This window comes from Odocoileus virginianus, chromosome 4 (genome assembly GCF_023699985.2).
Source record: "Odocoileus virginianus isolate 20LAN1187 ecotype Illinois chromosome 4, Ovbor_1.2, whole genome shotgun sequence".
Classification (NCBI taxonomy): domain Eukaryota; kingdom Metazoa; phylum Chordata; class Mammalia; order Artiodactyla; family Cervidae; genus Odocoileus; species Odocoileus virginianus.
This window is the reverse complement of record NC_069677.1, coordinates 36,181,010-36,200,308: the sequence shown is the minus strand read 5'-3', so window position 1 is coordinate 36,200,308 and position 19,299 is coordinate 36,181,010. Positions and strand designations below refer to the sequence as shown.

The following is a 19,299-nucleotide window of genomic DNA, read 5'->3' as shown; positions in this document are numbered from 1 at the left end:
TATATAAAGTAGACATTTACCACTCAAGTAATGTATGTTGGAAGAAAATCTACTCATGTAATTGAAAGTTGTATTGATGATACCATTAGCCTAGCCCTTGTTTGGTTATAAGCTTGTGTTATATGCACGCATGCGCACACACACACACTCCTTGTCTGGTATAAGCTTGTGTTATGTGCACACACACATGCACGCACACCCCTCCACACACCCCTCCAAGCACATGTGTGTTTCTCTCTTGCAGTATGGTCCCTATTCTGATGTCTCAGAAATTACCACGGCTGCAGGGCCTCCTGGACAGTGCAAAGCACCTTGTATCTCTTTTACGCCTGATGGATGTGTCCTAGTGAGCTGGGAGGTAAGTCAGGCACTTTTTGCGTTAATTTGTTTCTTCTACTTTATCTGTTCCCCGGTGCAAGGTACAAGGGATCTACAAAGCTCAAATTCACATGTAGGTAGATGATTCTTACGCAGTCATCTGCCTTAGCACTTGCCAGGAGTTATGGAAATTTTACCACTGATCCAAATTAAGAGGAAATTGAGTATCTTTTTCATGCTTTTCTTTTGTATGTATTTCAAATATTCTGAGGCATCTTGCTCTTTTTTTTTTTTTTTTTTTGTATAATTAGTTGAACACAAACATCATAGGATTTTCTTCTCAATGAAATTAAATTTCTGAATTTTCCAGAGTCCTGAAAGCTCTGGTGCTGACATCTCAGAGTACAGGTTGGAGTGGGGAGAAGATGAAGAATCCTTAGAACTTGTTTATCATGGGACAGACACCGGCTTCGAAATGAGGGACCTGTTACCTGCCGCACAGTATTGCTGTCGATTACAGGTAGGCTGACACCATGCGGCCGCTACTCACACAAATACTGGTGTTCCCCGAAAGACTCCTTGGGAAACTTACTCAAAGGCTCATGATGGAGGCCATCAAGGAAGGATGATATGGGGAAGAGTCCTTTTAGATAAAAATAGATGCAATCGTTTTGGCACTTTACAGTTCATTTTTGCTTCTCTGAGAGGTCCTGAAACATGGGAACAAAATCCAAATCATCTCCACTGTACTCCTCACCACCCTTGCATTGTGTTTGTTGGTTAATTCACTGAATACAGGATCGAGTCCAAGGCAAAGTGGGCACAGCGCTTTAGGAAAGATGCCTTTTGTCTGAATTTTCCGAGGTGCACATTTTGCTGGGAAAGCCACTTAGACAAAAAGCAAAAAAACCTTTAAAACTTCCCATTCCAGATGTTAAATGGAGCCAGAAACAAGCAGTAGAGTAGTTCGGACAGCCTGCATTTGATCATAGGACCCACCTCCCACCTCTCAGTGACCATTAACAAGTCTGGTTATCTGTAAGCTTCCTCTTGGGTGTCCAAATAGAATAACAAAAAGAATAATTTGCTCCTAGCCTAACCCCCAAGAGTGACAGTAGTCATAGGTTTACTTTCATTTTATTGACTTGGGTAAATATTTTCTTTTCACTTTGTAAAGCCTTATTGACTTGAGAAAACAGGGTTCTTTGTTCATTTATTTCCATTTGTTCAGTAACATTTGGGCCCTGCTTTGTGCCAACCTCCAAGAATGATCAGGATGACCAAAAGGAGAGATAACAATGAATCCTATTTTCACACGTGTTTAGATTTAAATAAAGAAGCAAAGATGCCAGGTTTAGGTCTCCATCTGATTTAAGTCATGGATCATATTGTTTATTACACATCCATTTACTCTCAGTGTCTCTGGCCTCTAGAGAAAATAGTCCCTTCTTAAGTTAACTTTGGGCTTCCCTTAAGTTAACTTAAAGAATCTGCCTGGAGTGGAGATACAGATTCGAACCCCAGGTCAGGTAGATCCCCTGGAGAAGGAAATGGCAACCCACCAGCTCCAGTATTCTTGCTGCAGAATCCCAAGGACAGAGGAGCCTGGTGGGCTACAGTCTATGGGAGTTGCAAAGAGTTGGACACAACTTAGCAACTGAGCATGCACACACACAAGTTAACTTTCCAGATCAACAGAAGCTTTTCTGCTAAATTCTGAAGGCTGTTTTATCGTAAACATTTCTGGTTAAACTCTTTTGCTATACACACCTCAAATGGAGAGCCTGGGACATAATTAACCCTTCATCAGTGAGTCAGGGTCACAGCACATTATCTGAGCTATTTATAATAACAATGCTGAGTCATTGGGGAAAGGTTGAAGTATGTGCTTCACTCCTGTTTTTGGAACAAGGCAGGATATAAATAAAAACTCTTTGCCATCACAGGAAAGAACTTCAGTTCAACCTGTTTCTGCATTTTGGTCTCTCTTTAAAATGTTCTATTTGCTTTTTTTCTTTCGGGGTTTTTGTTGTTACTTACCATTAACACCCCAAAATTGCATTTTAAAAGTACGTTGGTAAGAATAGAACCTGCGTAATAATCTTGTCTCCCTGTTTCAACAGTAGTATTTTCAAACGTGTATACTTATTTGTCATAAAATGAATCAGACACTATAAAGGGGATAGTACTCTCAAGACCACACTTGCTATACTAAAGAAGTATTGCCAGGAAAAAGTCTCCTCATCTTATATTAATTTCTTGATACCTGTGAACCTAATCTGAATCATTTTCATTTGATATTACTACAAAGTCAGGTTAAAGCCTGAATATTCTTTTAAATATTTGGTGCTTTAAAAATTAAATCACTGTAATATGTAAATAATATCATAAAAATTGGATGGAAGCATTGCTTATTTTGTATAGGAGTTTTTGAATTTTTATATTCTTCCTTAGGAATGCTTCAATTAACATGTACCCAAATAATTCTGTTTACATGAGGCATATTGTATATTTTACACATACTCTTAAATATTAGTAAGATTCTTGCTCAGGGCTGGTGCCCTGGGAAGACCCAGAGGGGTGGGATGGAGAGGGAGGCGGGAGGGGGGATCGGGATGGGGAACACATGTAAATCCATGGCTGATTCATGTCAATGTATGGCAAAAACCACTACAATATTGTAAAGTAATTAGCCTCCAACTAACAAAACATAAATGGAAAAAAAAAAGTAAAAATAAATAAGTAAAAAGATTCTTTAAAATTGTTTACTTTGAAATTTGGTAATAATAAGAGATATAACTCAAGAAAGCATTTTCCGTAGTATAAGGCTAGTAAAAGAAAATTGGGTCTTAAGTAGGATCCTGGAATATAAAAAGAGCATTAGTAGAAACTGGTAAGATTTTAATCTAACTACATAAGATCTGTACATAGTTAATAGGTATCTCCTGGTTTTGATCACTGTTTTATAGTAATATAGGCCTCCCAGGTGGTGCAGTTGGTAAAGAATCCACCTGCCAATGCAGGAGACACGAGAGACATGGGTTCGATCCCTGGGTCAGGAAGATCCCCTGGAGGAGGAAATGGCAACCCACTCCGGTATTCTTGCCTGGAAAATCCCATGGACAGAGGAGCCTGGTGGGCTACAGTCCATGGGGTTGCAAAGAGTTGGACATGACTGATAGTTATGATATAAATGCAGATTTTAAGAATTACAAAACTGATACTTTCTTAGTTTTTGTAGAGATCGCCAGTGTAGTATGGCTGATATCAGTTATTTCATTAAAATATGTATTTTTTCCTCTGGATCCTTCATATCCCCTTGGCCCTTGAATAACTCCACACAAATACACGTTTGACAAAGTAATGAGTCAAGAATCATTACTGAAGACCTCAGTTAACACCAGGAAGGAGGCGTGAGAGCAGACTAAAGGTGGAACCCAGACACAGAGTAAAATAAGTAAGAAAATGTTAATTTTAAAAATAATGGAGAAAACGAATAATACCTCAGAGTACATTAATAACATGAAAAGGGAAAAGGGTAATAAAATACTTAGTGCTAAATTTTTCATTATATGGTGAGATTGTAAAGAAATCAGTAATTCAGCCTTAAGTGTATGTTAGATTTGTATAGTCATAATTATGTGAGATATAAATATTTTAAAAATTTGAAACAAATTATGACCTTTATTTCCCTGTAGACCATTTGCTTACTTCTTACTTACCTTTAACAAAGAGTTTTTCTCTTTTCTACCCCACTCCACCCAGAGATCATCATCATTGACATCACATCCCCTCAGGTTAGTTATTAATGGTAGTCAGTTAAAGATAGGGGTATTTAAGAAACTCCTTTTGGTTTCTAGACTTAGACCAGCATAGCATCTCAGTTCTATTCTTGTAAGTAGCAGAAAATCATTTCTTTCCATGGGCACTTGAGTCTATAGCCAACTGTGGGAGTCTAAAGACAAACAGCTCAGCCTCCCATTCAGCCACTTCTGCTGTTATATCTCTTGATCACTGTCCAGGAATTTTCTTTTATTAAAAAAAATTACACACACACACACGGTAAAGGGTCTGCCTACAATGCGGGAGACCTGGGTTTGCTCCCTGGGTCAGGAAGATCCCTTAGAGAAGGAAATGGCAACCCACTTCAGTACTCTTGCCTGGAAAATCCCATGGACGGAGGAGCCTGGTGCAGGCTACTGTCCTTGGGGTCTCAAAGAGTCGGATATGACTGAGCCACTTCATACACACACATACATATATACACACACATACATATATACACACACATACATCTATTTGTGTGTGTGTGTGTGTGTATATATGTGCTTCCCTGGTGGTTCAGTGGTAAAGAATCCACCTGGAGATGCAGGAGACATAGGTTCAATCCCTGGGTCAGGAAGATCCCCTGAAGAAGGAAATGGCAACCCACTTCAGTATTCCTCCTGGGAAATCTCATGGACAGAGGAGCCTGGTGGGCTACAGTCCATGGGGTCTCAAAGAGTGGGACATGACTGATAGTTATATAAGGTATTAATATTAGGAGAAGCAAAATGAGAAATATATGCACTATTTTTTCAACCTTTCTTTAAGTCTAAAATTAGTTCAGGGTATTTTGTTGTTGCCTTGTTTTAATAAAATTGTTTTATGAAAATTTAGGAAACAAGGAAAATTGCTATTGCTGTTTTGTTCTTGATTTTCCTAGTGAGAAGGAGGGAAGTGAAGCACTGACCATTGGCTTAATACTGTGCCAGGATTTTACATGTTAACAAATTTAATCTTTAAAATAATTCTATAAATTATGTGTTACTATCCCCATTTTATATCTGAGGAAACAGACTCAGAAATATTAATTAGCCTAAGATCACACAGTTAGCAAGTAATGAAATCAAGATATGAACAACGCTCCAACTCTAAAAGCTATGTTCTTTTCCTTGTATTACATAGTTGTTAAAACCTTAGTTAATATGAAAGTTGGACTCCACAGTATCTTATTTTTCTGCCCCATGATAAATTTGTACCTCAAAAGAATATCTAAATAGATACTCTTAATTTGTAACATAAATATTCTACCAAAAAGAAAGTTGGTGTTGTTATGAAATAGGACTAGATGTAAGAAATTTATTACAGAAGGGTTTCAAAAGCGATTTGATAGCAAATGAGTGCTCTTAACTTGCTTCTTTGAAATGAATGGTAACACACAGGCATTGTAGTGAACCTTTGATTTAAGAGCTCAGATGACTTTCCTTTTGGTTTATCATTTGTTCTCATAAGGTCTGCTGAGAAGTAAACTAGATTTTTGAGCACTTTCATTTTTGTCAAGAGGTTGCCAAGTGTTTTTGTAAGGGAAAAAAAATATTGTTAATGACGTTTATTGAGCACATGCTTTGTATCAGGTACTGTTCTGGTTGCTAGGGCTATAGCAGTGAACCAGAAAACCTTGCCCTTACAGAACTTACATTCTGAAGGGAGCAATTAAATGAAATATATACTATGTTGGTGATAAGTGCTATAATGAAAATAAAAGCAAAGAAGGGAAATAAATGAGAAGGATTATGGGGGTTGGGGTGGGGGTAACTACAAGTTTAAATATGGTGTTCAGAGAGGTCTCTCTGCAAAGGTCAAAACTTGAGAGAAGCCTGAGTAGCTGATTGAATAGGCTATGCAGATGTCAGGGAAAGAGCTTTGTGGACAGAAGGGGCAGCAAGTTGCAAAGGCCCTGAGGTGAGCAAGCTTGGTGTCCCTGTGAAATAGCAAGAAAGCCAGTGTGGCTGAAGCAGAGGGAGTGGAGGAAGTGGGAGACAGTGAAGGCAGAATGGTTCTGGGTTCTTGGGGAAGGCGGCGGTGGTGAACAGATCGGATAGGATCTCATAGACAGTTGTGAGAACTTTGAAGTCACTTGTGTATCTGTGGGCGACCATAGAAGGGACAGTTGTTGTTATATATAGGGCATGGGCTGATGTAGATACCAGTTAGGAGGTCATTACAGTCACCAGATGTGGGAGACTGTAGTCAGATTAGAATGGTAAAGGGTGTGCTGATGGCTTGGGCAGGGGTGTGAGAGAAAGAAAGATGCCCAGCAGTGATTCACAGATATGATGTGAACAACCTGAAGGATGGGGAAACCACAGGAGGTACAGTGGGGGGTGGAAGGAAGGATGAGGAAGCATGCGGTTGACACCACTTTGGAACTGTATAGACACTTGAGTGTGAGGTGCCTATTTGACACTTAAACGGAGATAGTCAGTTGAATTGAGTAGGCAGTTGAATACAACAGGCTGGCACTTAGGGCAGAGGTCTGGACTGTACACATAAATTTGGGAGTACAAAGGGATAAATGGCATTTGCCCCCGAGACAAGGTGAGATGTCCGGGAGTTTAAGCAGAAGTGGTACAGAGGCGTGCAAGGCCCGGGGCCTGGTTCCCTCCAGGGCTGAGAGAGCCTGGTAATGAGCAGCAGGAAGCAGAGGTGACTGAGAAGCAGCGCAGAAACAAGAGGACGGTCCCGGAGACTGCAGGAGTGATGAGTGACAAGTGTCAGCAATGACGCCCAAGGTCAGCCAAGAGCGGAGCATTGACTTCAGACAGGAGTTCTGCACTCAGGTGGGAAACAGGGAGTGCTTTTCTAAAATTCCTGTGGTTCTTCCAGAGCAGCACCTGAGTTAAAAGTCAGATTACTGGATTTTGATCCCAGCTTGGCATCTGAATCTTGGGCTTGAGTTATTTGATCTGATTTTGAGTTCCCTCTTCTCTGAAAGGCAGATAAGAGTCAAGGTTATACCACCCTGAGCACACCCGATCTTGTCTGAAAGGCAGATAAGAATAGCTTCCTTGAATTATCTACCTCAGACAGTTATTGTGACGATGGCATGAGAGTACATAAACTGAAGTGGGCTATGCAAAGATGAAGTGTTATTTTTAAATGATTTTTCATAAGAAACAATGGCGACATTATCTTTTATTAGTAGAAAAGATGTGATTGATATCTTTTGGAAGGTGGTTATCAATATGAACATCATGGAGGATTTATCTCCACCTACATTTCTGGCAGCAGTCATATATTACTTTAGACTCAACAGCACCTAGTATGGAGGCATTAGTAGGTGCTCATGAAGTAATGGGAACATTGTCTCGCTGTTCTGTTTTCCAGGCTGTTAATCAAGCTGGAGCAGGACCGTACAGTGAGCTCGTCCTTTGCCAGACACCAGCATCTGCCCCTGACCCTGTCTCTACTGTGTGTGTCCTGGAGGAGGAGACCCTCAACGCCTATCCCGATTCGCCTTCTGTGTGCCTTGTACTGAACTGGGAAGAGCCGTGCAATAATGGATCTGAAATCCTTGCTTACAACATTGATCTTGGAGACACTAGCATCACCGTGGGCAATACCACCACCCATGTTATGAAAGACCTCCTTCCAGAAACCACCTACCGGTGAGTGCAGGAAAGTTGAAATACAGCTGCATGTACACATACATCAGAGCATGGGGCTACCGAACCTTCAGGTCCTCAAGGCCAAATGGGTGAATTCTAGTCATTTTTAATGCATTTAAGAGTACTAAATGCAAATACAGTTCAAAAACTTGTACTACTTTTTACCTTATGAGTCAGTTGCAAATTGATATAATTCCTAACCCATGAGGGGACATTTCACCAACCGTTTTAAGTCAATTCCTCCTCCTTAGTTTTTTGATAAACTGCTTTTCTTGCTGTTTTTCCTCTGTCTCATCACTTGGCGACACGCTCTGCACCTCTGAAGCAGGGCTTTGCCATTCTTCGGATCCCCTCAAAGCAGGCACGCTGTTACAGAGCATCTATGATGGGTCTTTTGTTCAGGATTTCATGAGCAGCCAGAGAAAAGGCATTATATCACACTCCACCCAGCAAAACTCAGTTAACACCTGCATTCTTCCTTTCCCCCAGAATTCCTGTCAAGGAGCCAGCATGTCACCTTCCCCTATATACCTTTTTCTCAACATGGCCTCTTGAGATTTCAAGACATTTAGTTCTGTCTCCAAGGGCTTCCCAGGTGTTGCTAGTGGTAAAGAACCTGCCTGCCAATGCCAGTGCAGAAGACATAAGAGACGCAGGTTCAATCCCTGTGTGAGGAAGATCCCGTAGAGAAGGAAATGGTAACCCACTCCAGTATTCTTGCCTGGGAAATCCAATGGACAGAGGAGCCTGGTGGGCTACTGTCCATGGGGTCGCACAGAGTCATTCACTACTGAAGCGACTTAGCACGCATGCACCAAGGGGCCATAGATGGGAGACAAAAAATTCAGGCTTAGCATTAGAGGAGTGCAGGAACCATTTGATTATTCCAGTGCCTTTTCAGGGTGTCTCCCTTTGTCATGTTCAGTGGCTTATTAAGGAGGTGAAGTGGAGCCTGATTCAGAAACAGATCCTTAGCTATGTCTTCAGGCAAATTACTTAAGCTTTTGGTGTTTCAGCATCGTCCACAGCATTAGGAGAACAAGATTACTTAACGTCAAAAACATGTTGTAAGGAGTAAGCAGATGAATATTTAATGCTTATGTAGAGTCCAGCAGTACATAGCAAGTCCACAGTAAACAGGCACTGTCATTTTTATTGTTATCAAGATCTTCAACCAAAAAACCTGGTTCTTCTTGAGGTGGGACAGGGGAATACAAGCAGGTGATTTTACTGCTAAAAAAAAAAATGTTTACCACTTATTTTTTTTTTGCAGTGTTTTCTAATGTTGTAGTTCAGACTACCTTTTTCATCCCCAGAAGCAATCAGTTTATCAGCTATAAGATACCAAAGTTCCAACTTGCCTAAGCATCTTAACTCTACTTTCCCTCTCTTACCAAGTCTTTTGTGAATAATTCATATAAGTGTATTCATTTTGCTTTTCCAAGTGATGAGAGTTTGTTTGCTCTTTCCTTCTTTTAAGAGATCTGTCTTGGGCACAGTACTGTGCACCGTGGGTCTATGAAATAGGGATGAACATCGTCCTTGCCCTCAGAGCACTCAAGGAATTGGGACACTTAAACAGCAACCTAAGATAGAAGGTGCTTATGACCTCACAGGCTGAAAATGACACTATACAGAGTCCTTTTGGCATTTCAGAAAGGTCAAGACCCAGGGTTCAGAATGGTCAGGATGGTTTAAAGTGGGAATCAAGTTAGAAATAACTGGAATAAAAGAGGTATGACTTACATAGCTGAAGAGACAGGCCCCAAGGGCATTTTTCATTTTTAGCATCTTAGCCAGTCTCAGAAAACCACCCTCCACCTTTACATGCTAACCAAATACTGACTGTTGTGTCCAAAGCACTCTAATTGGGTGCTGAGGAAATCCAGAGGTGATTAAACCTAGACCTTGACCTCAGAGACATTCCCCAGTGATGATGCTCTACCAAGACCTGACCGTGAGGTATATCTCTGGGGAAAAATGAGCATGTGAATGTCATCCCCTAACTGTTTCTCAGTGAGCACATGTCCAGAATATCGCCTGACTTGGACCCTCAGGCCAGAAAACCTATGAAGAAGCCACTGGCTCAGGGCTCACTGAAAGATCTCATGTCTGCTGTGAGACCCACAATCCATGTCTATGCCAGAATGGACTCAGATCCTCGGGTCAGTCCTCTGAACAGTCAGGTCAGCAATCATAAAGGACTTTCAGGACAAGGTTCCAGCACAAGAATTTTGCCTCTTCCTGCCATTTATGCATACCTTAAAGGTAGTGTAAATGCTTATAAAACTTTATGGGTTTTAGAAAGTTGATATTGGAGGAATGAATGCTGATATTCATTAGTCAACATATAGTCAAATGACTTCAAGAAAGAAATCTAGAAATCAAAAGTTCAAATGAAGAAACTGATGTCGGGGATCTTTGTTCATTGATGAAATGCCAATTACAGTGGAAATTATCAAGAATATATTCCACATAAGTGGTTGGTTAAAGACATGTTAAAAAGTCACTGATTCTTTTCAGTGGTAATATACAAGGCTAGTATACTGAGCTGAATGTGGAAGGTCACATGGGGAGGATGTCACCTCTTAACCTTACAGGGCAGCTTGGAAGACACCATTTCAGACAGATTGCATGAAAAATGTACAGCTTTAGAAAAGACAAATCTTTGGCCTTAAGTCATATTGTGTGTTCTTGACAAAAAAAAAAAAAAAAAAAAGATTTAGTCAAAATATTTACTGGCCAATCAATAAATAAATTGGATGTTTCACTTTTAAGATATTAAAATTAATATTCACATTTAAGATAACCGTTTGTCCAACTTAAGGAATTTCTTTTCTATAATACTTCATTAGATTCTCTATAGTAGAACTCCAATCAGCCCATAGTCTTGTTCTTTTATGGTTCAAAAACACAAGATCGTAGTAATTGTGGTGAGATACAAAATGAGTATTTCAGGGAACTGAGAGTATAATTTTAGTCCAATCAACTTTTACCTCACCTTTTTTTGTCCCACAAATTGGTCAAAATATAAGTGAACAGATCATGATGTTCTAGACAAAAATGTGGAATGAAACAGGCTCTGGGGCTTGGATAAAAAAAGACTTGTTTTTTTAATTTTTTTTTTTTAACCTTTAGCAGTTACACATTGTTCTCACATGGAGTTTATTCTTTCTCTGTCTCACTGGGACAGAAATGTTCACCTCTCCAGCCAACCTATGGACACTAAAATGGATCAATCCTTTACCGGTGCTTGCCAGACTGTGCTCTGGCTTACTAACATCCTGTATACAATTTGGTTGGAATTACAATGAGATTTTTAAAAGGTACTACCTTTAAATTTAGGATTGAGTTTGTGTTTTGATTCGAGGAGGAAAAAATCGTTAGGAAAAAAAAGAGATATAGCTTTCTTTTACATGCTCCCGCTACTATAGGCTTTGTGAGCTGAGACGAGATCGCCTGCTGTCACCCTTTCCCAGTGCCCTGGCGTGAATATCTCCAGTGATGAAGCAGTGTTTTCAGCTTCATCTTCTCCTCACCAAGAAGTTCAACTCCGTTTCTGTAGAGTTTCCTATATACTTTGTTAAAACCTGAGCTGAAATCTACTAAAATCAACTCAGTTGATCCTGGGCTTTCTTCTAGAGCAGTGATACTCAAAAGTATGGTTCCTGGACCAGCAGCATCAGTATTAAGTGCAATTTATCAGGCCCTAGAGGAAACCCCTGGAATCAGAAATCTCAGGATAGGGCCCAGCACTCTGCTTTAATTAGCCCCAGAGGAGGTTTTGTTGCCTGTTAAAAGTTTGAGAGGGCTCAGTGGCTCAGCCGTAAAGAATCTACTTGAAAGGAGACGCGGGTTCCATCCCTGGGTCAGGAAGATCCCCTGGAGAAAGTTATGGCAACCCACTCCAGTATTCTTGCCTGGAGAACCCCATGGACAGAGGTGCCTGGCAGGCTCTAGTCCATGGGATCACGAAGAGTCGGACATGACTGAAGTGACTTAGCACGCACACACACAAAAATTTGAGAACTTTGCCCTAGACCAGTGATTCTAAGATTCCCATGGAGAGGTTTTGCAAAATACAGAAGTCTGAGCCCCACCCCTATGGCCTAGACATCTTTAGCTTATTATGTCTGCTGTCTCCTACTTAACCATATTCACTTGGTTCAAATCTGTCTCCACTGGCAGGGGTTTCTGTAACCCATTCCAACCTCTTCTTTGGGTGATTTCTGTTTCTTGATGGCCTCTTTAATGAGCAGTGCACTCACCTCCAGGAATAGTGTGACTGGCTCAGAGCAGAACAAGATTGTCACCTTCTTTGTTCTCCATAGTGAGCTGTTGGTAAGGTAGCCTAGGATCACTTTTTCTGGGCAACCTTGTTATGTGTCTGACTCATGTTGAACTGGCAAATGGCTAAAACTTAAGGTAAATTTGTTTGCTCTGCTCTTTTGGCTAGGTAAAAATAGGGGTGAAAATAACATTTTATGAATCCTTATATGTCAAGCACTACATTAGCCTGTCAAGAAGTGAATCTTGAGTCATTTCATTCTAACAAGATGAAGTGGACTTTATAAGGAGACAAGTTCTGAGTGGTTCAAAAGCAGTGCACTGGAGTCAAACAGCCTTGGCATCAATCCTGGGTCTCACTTGTTGCCTCTGTGACCTCTGGCACAGAGGTCTTTGTATCTCTTTAAGCTCTTTGTATCTCAGTTTTCTGATCTATAAAATGGAGATGATTACTTTAACTACCTGATAGTGTTATTTTTTAGACTTCAGGTACCTTGTGAAGGACCTGACACATAAGGTCTCAATAAATTTTCTGTTGCTAATGTTTGGAAGGGAAGAAATCGGCTGGCGGGCTTCTCTGGTGGCTCAGAGGTTAAAGCGTCTGCCTGCAATGCAGGAGACCTGGATTCGATCCCTGGGTCGGGAAGATCCCCTGGAGAAGGAAATGGCAACCCACTCCAGTATTCTTGCCTAGAGAATCCCATGGACGGAGGAGCCTGGTGGGCCACAGTCCACGGGTTCGCAAAGAGTCGGACAGAACTGAGCGAGTTCACTTTCACAGGTAGAAATGTGTGGAAATCTGGCATTGTCCTTCAAGCCATGGGAGACATTTAAGGTTTCTTTCCTGCAGAGGCAGGACATGAAAAAAACAACTCTTAAGTGCCTGGTATCCAAGGAGCTATCAGAAGGAGATAGGTTGAAGGGGAGGAATGACTGAGCCAGCAAAGGTTACTCTTCCCGGGAACCTTCTCCAAATAACTTTACTCTGAACCCATCTTTTCCCTAAAGAGGTTTCCTATATTTAAGCTACCATTTAATATTTCCTCAGAGGTCTACTCTTTAATATTTTTCTCTTCTTAATTAGATTATTAGATAGTAGACTGGTGGGGTGGGGTGGGGTACAAAGCCTATCTTTTGCTTCTTAGGCCTCTCTTATCCCTAACTCTTCATGGAGGAAGAGGGGTGCTGTCCTCACTCTCCCTCAACACTTCCTGAGAACTAGGATGGCTGACTGAGAAGTCACCTTCTCCAGGTTTCAAAGTCATTCTTCTTTTGACATAATGTAATGACTCACTGGAAAAGACCCTGATGCTGGGAGGGATTGGGGGCAGGAGGAGAAGGGGACGACAGAGGATGAGATGGCTGGATGGCATCACCAACTCGATGGGCATGAGTGTGAGTAAACTCCGGGAGTTGGTGATGGACAGGGAGGCCTGGCGTGCTGTGATTCATGGGGTCGCAAAGAGTCGGACGTGACTGAGTAACTGAATTGAACTAAATTGACAGAATGCCACTTGAGAAAGAGAGAGAGAGTGTGTGTATATATAAAATGCATCATGTTACGCTGTGATCTTCTGAAGCAGTAATGCATTTGGAATCTAAAAGTAGCAGACATTTTAATAGTGAAATTCCAGTCAAAATATATAAAGAATGTACTTCTTAATTTGATTTATTGAATCAGTATTATCAGTACATTGATGGATATTGCAGACTCCTGGACACTTGAAGAGATTTTTCACATCAATTCAGATGGCCAAGGATAAGGCAATGGCAACCCACTCCAGTACTCTTGCCTGGAAAATCCCGTGGACGGGGGAGCCTGGTGGGCTGCGGTCCATGGGGTCACACAGAGTTGGACACGACTGAGCGACTTAGCAGCAGCAGCAGCAGATGGCCAAGACAGAGCTTCTCAGAGTTAAATCACTTCCCTGCATTGGAAAGAAAACTTCCATTTCCCTTGTACTTAACTTTGCAGAGCTTTCGATTTCAGAAACTGACATACATTGCATGTTTGGGGGAGAAAAAAAAAAAAAAACTATAGGTCCTATCTAAATGTCAAGATTAACATTGTTAGTTCAGTGAGAAAGAGAGAACATCTCAAGTTTGGGTTTGGGATAGACTAATTTAGTAGAACTTGAAAATCAGTTTTTTTCTGAGGTTAATCCTTAGAATTGTTCCTCTAGATAGTATTTGGTTTCATCTGTCCTGGGTCAGTTGTCACTGGAATTAGGAAATTATTTTCACACACTGCATTTTCATCCCCAAACAACAGAAATATTAGCTTCCCTAGTCCTTGTTGAGTTTTCTCAGCCTTCTAGACTCAGAGTTTTTAATATTTTCATCAATTGCAAGAAGATATGGCTTCATTTGATCAGGTCCTCAGTTGTATTTCAGTTTTGAGTGTTACTTCATCATTAAAACTAATTAACATTAGTTCAGTGCATCAGCCACAGGGGAGAATGTTTTCCATGCATTTTAACTGAAACACATTTTTACTGGAACACATTTTGTTGCTTGAATAAATTGAAGCAAATATTTTAAAATCTAGGTAGTTTGGTGGTGCTGTGTGTATGTGTATTAGTTGCTGAGTTGTGTCTGACTCTCTGTGACCCCTTGGACTGTAGCCCACCAGGCTTCTTTGTCCATGGGATTTCCTGGGCAGGAATACTGCAGTGGGTTGCCACTCCCTTCTCCAGTGGTTCTTCCCGACCCAGGGATCAAACCCAAGTCTCCCGCATCCATCGTAAGCAGCTACTTTACCACCTGAGCCACCTCGGGGCACTAGTGGTGAAGAACACACTGCCAACGCAGGAGGCATAAGAGATGTGGGTTCAATCCCTGGGTCAGGAAGATCTCCTGGGGGAGGGCATGGCAACCTACTCCAATATTCTTGCCTGGAGAATCCCATAGACAGAGGAACCTACAGTCCATAGGGTCACACAGAGTCTGACATGACTGGAGCAACTTAGCATACACACAGTTCATTCCAAGGCCAAAAGTTGTTTTAATAATGTGGAAGGAAATCTGACTGTTCTAAATGTCTGTTTCATTGGCAAAAGGCAGTTGTTGTTAAATTGAAAGTGTGGTTAGAATTAAAATTATCTTTTGGTTGGAAGAAGCTGTGTTTGGTTCAAGTTATACCAGGAGGGAATGGTGTGTAAATACATTAAGACTTTGAAAGACTTAGAAAGACCAGCTTCACACACCGATCAGACCTATATCTGCTGTGAGGATTAGTGCAAATGACTGAACCTAGCTGGCTGCAGTTTCTGCACTTGTGGAACAATCAAAGGGTCAGGGTAGAAATTAGTGATAGTATTGCACATATCAAATCTAGACTTCAGCACCTACTTGCTACTGTATCATTTAAGTTGAGTTATTTAACTGAAGTTTCCTCATCTCTAAAAGCAAAGAAACAGTCATCTCACCACATCTGTGGTCTGGAAGGCCAACTGAACTGTGCTGTTTTATATATGGGACTTGAGCATCCATGGATTTTAGTATCCCCGGAGGTCCTGAGACCAGTCCTCCACGGGTACCGAGGGACAACTGACTCCATAGCACAGACCCTTGAACAGAGCAAGTTCACGTGTTGTTTGTTGCACAGGTTATTGTTAACATTTCACCTGTCCCCAAGCTGCTACCTCACCTTCTGAGGACGTTTAAAAAGAAGGCAGTCCTTTTAGCTGTGGTTGGGTCCTTGACAATAACTTAGAAAAAGGAAAAACACAGATGGTATCAGCACATTCCTCAAGTAATAAAGTGCAGTGGTGGTAGTAATACAACTAAAATGCAGACATAGCATTCATGAGCCCAGTGCAGTGCGTCTCCTGTGGATGCCCAGCACATTTTCTTCATTGTTGGGGAGGAATACGGTCTGAAAAGAAGTCATAAAAACAATAACTCCATAAATTAGCACTTGAAAGTTTACCAGAGAGCTTTTGGCCACCTAGATTCCTTTTTTGATTGAATGGCAGAGTATAAAATGGTAAAGAGTAGAAAATGCTTCCCACATTGCTTACTTAAATAAGTAATCCTCTTTGTAAATGCAGCAAATATATCACCACCCCCATTTTATAGAGAAGGAAACTGTTACTTTAAAGGTGTTAGATAATTTCCCTGAGGTCACCAAAGTGATTAGCAGAGTAGCCAGAGAGGCTTCACTGCTCAAGAGAGTTAAAATGTTACCATAACTTTCTTGTTCTTGGGGTGGGTGGGTGGGAATATTTATGGCTAATATTCAATACATTTACCAAATACATCTTAGTTAAAAGTTCTGAGAGCCAGAGAGCTACAGATGTAAGAAGCCTACTGCCTACCAAAATACTATGGGGGCCTTGCAAAGAAAATGAATTTACAAAAGAAATTAAATATTACATCTACATTTCTTTCTATGTCTTGATGCTTGTGTGTTATAAATTATTTTTTAATTCTTATAGATGATTGAAATCTCTCATTTTTTGTCTTGGGCAGAACAGCAATCTTAAGCAACCCATTGTCCCTCACTTTCTTTTACTTACTGGTGTAGCTAAGGGCTGTTGTGGCTGCATGGAGCCAAGCAGTAGAGCGTTTGAATACAAGGTGAGCTTGGCTCTGGAGGACTATGGGCAAGCGGATGGAAGGAAGCCTCTTGGTCTCTGGGCTCTAGGAATACCTCTGCCCAGAATAAAGGGAAGGAATAGCACGCTGGACGGTAGAAAGACATTCACATAAACCACGTAGGTTGGGAGATTTGTTTACCCAAATCTCAGACTGTTACTCAGTCTTGAAGAAAGACTGAGCCTAAAGGTCTAGCTTAATTCCCTTTTCCTCAATAGGGAAAAAAGGAGTGATTTCTACCACCATGAGGACTATCTTTTTAGAAAGACTTTTCCTCTCTAGTTGCAGAAAAATTTCTTTCTTTTCAAATAATAGGGAAAAAACTCTTACATTAATACCATACAGCTATTTTACAAGACTCATGTTGGGAAGCAAAGAAGAGTTTATTGTAGTCTTTCAATACTATGTTGCAATATGCCAGCAAATTTGGAAAACTCAGCAGTGGCCACAGGACTGGAAATGATCACTTTTCATTCCAATCCCAAAGAAAGTCAATGCCAAAGAATGTTCAAACTACAGCACAATTGCACTCATCTCACACGCTAGCAAAGTAATTCTCAAAATTCTCTAAAAAAGGCTTCAACATTATGTGACCCAAGAACTTCCAGATGTTCAGGCTGGATTTAGAAAAGGCAGAGGAACCAGAGATCAAATTCCCAACATCTGTTGGATCATAGATAAAGCAAGAGAGTTCTAGCAAAACATCTACTTCTGCTTTATTAACTACACCAAAGCCTTTGACTGTGTGGATCACAACAAACTATGGAAAATTCTTAAAGATTTGGGAATACCAGACCACTTTACCTGCCTCCTGAGAAATCTATGTGTAGGTCAAGGGCAACAGTTAGAACCAGACATGGAACAACGGACCGGCTCCAAATAGGGAAAGGAGTACATCAAGGCTGTATCTTGTCACCCTGCTTATTTAACTTTTACGCAGAGTGCATCTTGCAAAATGCCGGGCTGGATGAAGCACAAGCTAGAATCAAGATTGCAGGGAGAAATATCAATAACCTCAAATATACAGTTGACACCATCCTTATGGCAGAAAATGAAGAGAAACTAAAGAGCCTCTTATGAAAGTGAAAGAGGAGAGTGAAAAAGTTGGCTTAAAACTCAGCATTCAGATCATGGCATCTGGTCCTATCACTTCATGACAAATAGATGGGGAAACAATGGAAATAGTGATAGACTTTATTTTCTTGGGCTCCAAAATCACTGCAGATGGTGACTGCAGCCATGAAATTAAAAAATGCTTGCTCCTTGGAAGAAAAGTTATGATCAACCTAGGCAGCATATTGATATGGTGTTTCAGTAGTCATGTATAGATTTGAGAGTTGGACTATAAAGAAACCTGAGCACCAAAGAATTGATGCTTTTGAACTGTGGTGTTGGAAAAGACTCTTGAGGGTTCCTTGGACTGCAGGGAGATCGAACCAGTCCATCCTAAAGGAAATCAGTCCTGAATATTCATTGGAAGGATTGATGCTGAAGCTGAAACTCCAATTCTTTGGCCACTTGATGAGAAGAACTGACTCATTGGAAAAGAACTGACTCAATGTTCCCTGATGCTGGCAGGCAGGAGGTGCTGCTTGAAGACAGGAGGAGAAGAGGATGACAGAGGGTGATATGGTTGGATGGCATCACTGACTTGATGGATATGAGTTTGAGCAAGCTCCAGGGTTCGGTGATGAACAGGGAACCCTGGCGTACTCTAGTCTATAGGGTCTCAAAGAGTCGGACCCAACTGAGTAATTGAACTGAATGCTATGTTGAGAGACTCACATTGCATTACCTAAGAGAGACCTGATGAAGCCCTAGTTTAATAGACTCTGAGAAAAGGAGGCTCTTTGTAATAGAATTTTAGCTGTACTTTATCAGAGATAAGTGTTGGCTACATTCCAAACTGAGGCAGATATTCATTCAGTTTTGGGTGATTATGAACAGAGCTGGTATAAACATTTATGTGCAGGTTCTTATGTGAACATAAATGTTTTAATTTCTCTAGGGTACAGCCCAAGAAGTGTGTTTGCTGGATCACATGATAAATGTATGCTAAAGTTTATAAGAAACTTTCTAAGCAAACTTTTCCAGTGTAACTGTATACCATTTTGCATTCTTAGCAGCAAAATATGGGAATTTCAGATGTTACTTATACTTGCTAGAATGGTATTAAGCATTTTTTAATTTTATCCACTTTATTAGGGAAAGATAGTAGCAGCTCATTGTTTTAATTTGCATTTTCCTAATGGCTAATGGTGTTAAACATCATTTTGTGTGCCTATTTGCCACATGTATGTCCTCTTCAGTGGAGTGTTTGTTCCAGTCTCTTGTCCAATTTTTAGATTTGTTGCTAAGTTTTGAAAGGCCTTAGATGCATTCTGGATGCATGCTTTTCGCATCATATCTAAAAATTATTTAATTCTAGGTAGCAAATATTTCCTCTTGTTTTCTTCTTAAGTGTTTTATATTTTGCATTCTGTTGTTAGATCTATGATCCATTCTGAGTCAACTTTTGAATGAAATTTACATTGAGATTTATTGTTGGTTTTGATATCCAGTTCCAATATCAGTTGTTAAGACAGTTCTTTCTTCATTGAATTAATTTTGCAAATTTGTCAGAAATCAATTAGCCATATTTGCGTGGGTCTGTTTCTGTTGGTCT

General features: G+C 40.6%; 1 protein-coding gene across 3 annotated transcripts in view; it reads left to right on the top strand.

Moving 5' to 3' along the window:
- The window catches only part of FNDC3B (fibronectin type III domain containing 3B), a 348,034-nt gene that overhangs the window by 295,448 nt on the left and 33,287 nt on the right, over positions 1–19,299 (top strand). For all 3 annotated transcript variants that reach the window (XM_070466411.1, XM_070466412.1, XM_070466413.1), the window contains 3 exons: positions 245–358; positions 689–838; positions 7,468–7,748. In XM_070466411.1, coding sequence (XP_070322512.1) covers positions 245–358; positions 689–838; positions 7,468–7,748 — 545 coding nt within the window. The remainder of the gene's footprint in view (positions 1–244; positions 359–688; positions 839–7,467; positions 7,749–19,299) is intronic.